Source organism: Triturus cristatus, chromosome 1_1 (genome assembly GCF_964204655.1).
Source record: "Triturus cristatus chromosome 1_1, aTriCri1.1, whole genome shotgun sequence".
Lineage (NCBI taxonomy): Eukaryota > Metazoa > Chordata > Amphibia > Caudata > Salamandridae > Triturus > Triturus cristatus.
In genome coordinates this window covers 74985717-74991716 of record NC_140579.1, presented here as the reverse complement: position 1 = coordinate 74991716, position 6000 = coordinate 74985717, and the positions used below count along the sequence as shown (strand labels likewise).

General features: G+C 42.2%; 1 protein-coding gene across 5 annotated transcripts in view; it reads left to right on the top strand.

Annotated features, from left to right (window-relative positions):
• Positions 1 to 3005: 3005 nt before the first annotated feature.
• Positions 3006 to 6000, top strand: part of LOC146869478 (keratin, type I cytoskeletal 12-like) — a 37197-nt gene continuing 34202 nt past the window's right edge. For 3 of the 5 annotated variants that reach the window (XR_014959927.1, XR_014959938.1, XR_014959933.1), the window contains exons 1-2: positions 3006 to 3441; positions 5113 to 5195. Coding sequence is in view for 2 of the 5 variants with exons in the window: in XM_085599871.1 (XP_085455997.1) it covers positions 3088 to 3441; positions 5113 to 5195 (437 nt within the window). In the remaining 3 variants the exon portion in view is untranslated. The remainder of the gene's footprint in view (positions 3442 to 5112; positions 5196 to 6000) is intronic. The other 2 variants (XM_085599871.1, XM_085599870.1) reach the window with 2 other exon arrangements.

The window sequence follows — 6000 nt, the reverse complement described above, 5'->3', positions numbered from 1 at the left end:
ATAGTAATTTTTACCCCTATACTATCCAACACTTACCCTACTGTTGCACCCCCTGGAGTTAGAATAGTAATTTTTACCCCTATACTATCCAACACTTACCCTACTGTTGCACCCCCTGGAGTTAGAATAGTAATTTTTACCCCTATACTATCCAACACTTACCCTACTGATGCACCCCCTGGAGTTAGAATAGTAATTTTTACCCCTATACTATCCAACACTTACCCTACTGTTGCACCCCCTGGAGTTAGAATAGTAATTTTTACCCCTATACTATCCAACACTTACCCTACTGTTGCACCCCCTGGAGTTAGAATAGTAATTTTTACCCCTATACTATCCAACACTTACCCTACTGTTGCACCCCCTGGAGTTAGAATAGTAATTTTTACCCCTATACTATCCAACACTTACCCTACTGTTGCACCCCCTGGAGTTAGAATAGTAATTTTTACCCCTATACTATCCAACACTTACCCTACTGTTGCACCCCCTGGAGTTAGAATAGTAATGTTTACCTCTACACTATCCAACACTTACCCTACTGTTGCACCCCCTGGAGTTAGAATAGTAATTTTTACCCCTACACTATCCAACACTTACCCTACTGTTGCACCCCCTGGAGTTAGAATAGTAATTTTTACCCCTATACTATCCAACACTTCCCCTACTGTTGCACCCCCTGGAGTTAGAATAGTAATTTTTACCCCTACACTATCCAACACTTACCCTACTGTTGCACCCCCTGGAGTTAGAATAGTAATTTTTACCCCTACACTATCCAACACTTACCCTACTGTTGCACCCCCTGGAGTTAGAATAGTAATTTTTACCCCTATACTATCCAACACTTACCCCACTGTTGCACCCCCTGGAGTTAGAATAGTAATTTTTACCCCTATACTATCCAACACTTACCCTACTGTTGCACCCCCTGGAGTTAGAAAAGTAACTTTTACCCCTATACTATCTAATACTTACCTTAAATGTAATTTAATATTATGCGTTGTAATGGTATGCGTTGGAAAGGTAGTATGCGTTGTAATGGAAATGCGTTGTAAAGGTATTTTTTAAAAATGCGTTGTAGTGTCATGCGTTGTAATGTCATGCGTTGTAATGGATTATGCGTTGTAAAAAATGCGTTGTAAGTGCATGCGTTGTAAAAGTGTGCGTTGTAACATCATACATCCGTCGGCAGACATAGGTGGCACAGGTCATTGAGGCATATACACCTCTCTCCCCCCCCCACTTTTTACGAATACCAGCTCAAAGGTATATTAAAGTTTTTTAGACCAACGAGCCAGGTATTTTTTATCCCACCTTTTCCATTCACTCCAGACCCTTCCTCTCACACCCCTGCATAACACATAGTTGTCTCATAACAACAGTGCTCCCACGCATACGTAGGTCGTAGCACGCCCCGTCCCGTCGAGGGGCGGGAAGACCCCTATGATGAAGCATGACACCAAGGGCCCTTTTGGTGTGTGAGGGGTATTTTAACAACTAGTGTGTATTCTCCACCACTGTGGGGACTTATACCTTTTTCTGGGAGATTCTGGCATACACATATATTTGTGGGTGGATCATTATGTTTATTGATAGTCAGAAACAGTGTCACATGAAGAAAAAACAGGGGTAACCATAAGAAGCAGATCCTACTTTCCTACATATGTATTTGCTCCTTTCCTTAGTGTGTGTTCCAGTCAAACTAGACCTAGCTTCAAAGAGTAGCAGAGCTCTTTCAAAAGAATCTCATATTCTCACAGTGACATCTGACATTTGAGGCACAGAATCCTCTTATCTGTAAGTGGAGTCTGTTTGAGACCAGATAGCAGGAAACTAGAATGGCCCTGATCAACACAATTGCATTATTTGGTAATATACCCAGTAATACTCATAGAACAGATATGAGTAATTCTTGAATGCAGCATTATACTAGGGCCACACATGATCTACAAAAGGTCCCATCTGAAATGGGTAATTGAATTCAGAAATCGATGTTACTTCGCCGATTTCCGCATGATATTCCAGAGTTGAGGAATATTTAAGTTTGACCGGATAGAATTGTCCCCAGGATCAACTGCAGGAATACCACGTGAGTTGTTATGGTGTGTGGTATTACAACATCCTGTATACAAACGATTGGGCAGAAAATCCTGTTTCCATCCAAAACCATTTGGAAAATGGACCTATATGATGTGGTTAACATGTAATTGGGGCAGTAATTTTATTTTTACGTGACTATTTTTATACAACTGGAAAGGCATCGAAATAAAGTGATTTCCCGAAACTCAGGCCTCCTGTGTGCTCACCCTATGACTTGTGTGAAAAATCACCTGACTTCAAGGTCAGCAACTTGGCTTGGCTTCTGAGCACTAGACATCTCAAGACCTTCAGATAAAACTTCGCCCCCTTTAGTATCTGTGATTTTTGAGAGGCCTTTGTTAGCAGGGTCTTAAAGGGAAAAGAGTGGTACACACTAATTGTAAATTCTTCGATTTATGTATAAATTGCTCTTAAAAGTGTCACAATCGTGCTTTCAGTTACTTTAAAGCACTATATTGTCATCTGCCATTGCTTCCAAACTGCAAGAATCCTTCGGTCCCTCGGGATACCTCAGTGTAGGACACATGTTCCAGGCGTATCCTCTGTGTGTTCATCTTTTCCAATGAATGTGTCGCACCGCGTGCACTTCAAAGTGGTTGCAGTAAACGGTCTATTAATGCTCCTTGCATGCAAATGAATCGATAAGAAGAGAGGGCAGTGCTTTAATGAAATAAGATCACAGAAATAAAACAATTAAAGTAAATGCTTAGCATTCCCTGCCCGCTTTATCTTGATTCATAATTTGATGAGAACTGGATATGCTGAACAAGGCCTGAATATTAATTAATCACACCTATATTAATTAGAGGGAGAGTCTGACCTTCAAACAAAACCGCATATTTAGCAGTTTACTCTTAGAAATGAAACACCCACTAGGGTTTGTATAAAGGCTCAAACATACAGCCATGGCACCAGCCCCCTCCACCCTCCACTCTCCTCCTCAGTGCCTCTCTACAGGGTGAGCAGTCCTTCTGGAGCAGCATGTCTTACCTCCATCATAGTGCTGGTTCCAGCCGGGCTTCAACAGCTGGTGGTGGGGCCAGCTTTGGAGGCTTCCAAGGCAGTGTTGGAGGAGGCGTAAGTTTCCAAGGGGTCTTTAAGAATGAAGTTATCGGGAGCCAACCCAGCAACGAGGGCCTCCTATATGCTGGGGAGAAGCAGACCATGCAAAACCTCAATGACCGTCTTGCTAGCTACCTGGAGAAAGTCAAACAACTGGAATGTGCCAACCTGGAGCTTGAGAACAAAATCAAGGACTGGTATGCAAAGCACCCCGCGCCAGTGGCTCGCGACTACAGCAAATATTATGCCATAATCGCAGAGCTGGAAAAAAAGGTAGGAAAATGATCAACCATTATAAACTTGGCCTCAGGATGTACATGATTATGTCATTCCTTGCTAGTGATGGTATGTGTAATGCAGAAATTGACTGTTACTTTCTAAGTGTATGGAGCGGAGGGTTTGTCTCTCATAGTCTCGGGTAGGGTTTACACAGAGAACAGGACTCTTTCTTCTCTTGATGTGTAAAGAAGGGCGCTCTTTGTCCGTATTTCATCACTGCAGTTACTTGCCAACACGCCCTATTTATGAACCCACAACGTCCTTGAATGAAACTGTGACCAATCTCTAGTAAACACCGGATTATTAAAAGTTCCCATGCTGTCTGAAAGACTGCTTCCCTGCTGTAAATATCTGTAGTTCCTTTTGTGATCATCAGAGATAAATTACAGGCAAATCCGTTCTCGAGGTGGCTGTTAGGTCATCGATTGGGCCGTTCAGCCATGTTTTGTGGGTACCACGTGATTCCATGCTGTCTGAGGCTTTATTTTAGCACATGTTGATTTAATGCACACTTGAAATTGGAACCGGCGATAATTATCGCTAAGCGCACTTAGCGCTAGGATAATTATCGCCAGATAGCGTTGATTTTTATCGCTGAGATAGCGTGCTATTAGCAACGCTTATCTCAATAGCGATAAAAATCCTCACGCTAAGTGGCTAACGTGAGATTATCGCTGGAAACCCAACGATAATCTCACGTTAGCTTGTTGATAGGGACAGACAAACTTAGCCATGATATCCACCTTACATAGGATATCATGGCTTAGTCAGAAAAATACCAGACGTAAAAAAGCAGCGTTAACCTAGGTTAGCGCTGCTTTTTTTGTCTCTAACAGGGTTAGCGATATTCTAGATAATAAGAGAAATGTCGCTTATCGACATTTCTCCTATTATTTTACTCTGGAACGCCCCCTTTGCATCTCATTAGAGATTCAAGGGGAAGCGTAGAGTAAAAGGGTGCTAACATGCGAATTTGCATGTTAGCACCCTGTTGTTGATAGGGTGCTAGTTTTATCTCTGCTTTTTTGTCTTTTAAAGCCAAAAAAGCAGAGATAAAGCCCTTGTTGATATGCCCCTTAGTTTTCTTAAATACGGTCATTTCAATGATATTGGTTGTGTAAAGGGATCAGAGGAGACAATGTCGCATTGCGACCAGAGCGGCCGACTTTGGAAATGAAAACCAGGTTCGAGTCCCAGCATTAGCTCAACATCCTATGATAGATATCTGGGCCAATAATGTCATCTCCCGGAGCCTAAACGATGCATGTGATCTTGTGCAATGTAACTGGTGCTCATTTAAAGCGCTCGCATACATTCGGGTCGAGCTTGCGTCCTCGAGCAATATAAAACTGCAACAATAGCTGAAAGATGGTTTTCTAAGTTATGAAGCCACAGGGTGTCTCTATGGATAGTGCAAGATGGTGCCTGGAATATTAATTACAAGAGGGAACGGGGGAACTGGATACTATGTGCATGCACCAGATGTCTGTGCAGATACTCACTGAACCGCCAGAAATGCTCAATCAAAAGTGTAAATGTCAATCATTATTTTTTTAGAAGAATTATTGACTTTTGTTTTTGAAGGTCAGAATATTTCCCCTTTTGGAAATGACGCTCCACCCGCTGCACCATGACCTTCCACTGTGACCATCTGTTGTCTTCCAGATCATTGCCGCATCTATTGATAATGCCAGGATCGTCCTGCAAATCGACAATGCCAGACTGGCTGCTGAAGACTTCAAACTTAAGTAAGTCTGCCATTTCCCCCATCAGGGGCAATGACTTAGCAACGAGACAGAGTCATCCAAATGCTAAAATACCCTTGACTGTCTTCACCTTCCTTTCCTCACCGCCAATTCATCCGCACAGCCTTGCCTAGAGTCGACTAGATCACTGGATCACTTTCATTCGGTGTTGCAATACTTGCTCGCCCCTTCATAAGGATATCACCATTACCACATGGACTCTTTCTAACATTGCCGGGCACACCAGGACCACCGCTTGTCAATAAAAGGATAAACAAGTATCCAAGAAGCACTGATCCCTCTCATAAATACCTCTTAAATCTTGAAATCTTAGGGCCTGATTTAGACCCTCACTGATGGACCACATTCCATCAGGGTGGGTGGGGACATCTCCTCCACCCCCTTGACCATGACCTTGTGAGTCACAGAGAATTTGGCTCGTCAGACAAGGTCTCTCAAACATTCAAATGTACCTCTCTTTTTCCACTCTTTACCTCACCCTTTTGCCTCACAAAGGTCACTTAATTTCTGCATGTCTTCTTATCTCAGTGACTACTTTCCACCTCACCCACCTTCTTCATTATATCCCCACCTAATACCCATTCAAATACATTTCAGAACAATAAATAGAGCAATTATGTTTACTTTGAACCTATATATTTTCTTTAAAATGAATTGTCTTTAAATTACATTTTCTTGTCTTTCCACTTGTGAAATAATCCTTCTTCAAGAGATAAGTACAAGATTAGGGTTCGCTCACTGAAACTACACACAGGTGGATTACATGCTTGAATTATTCTCAATAACT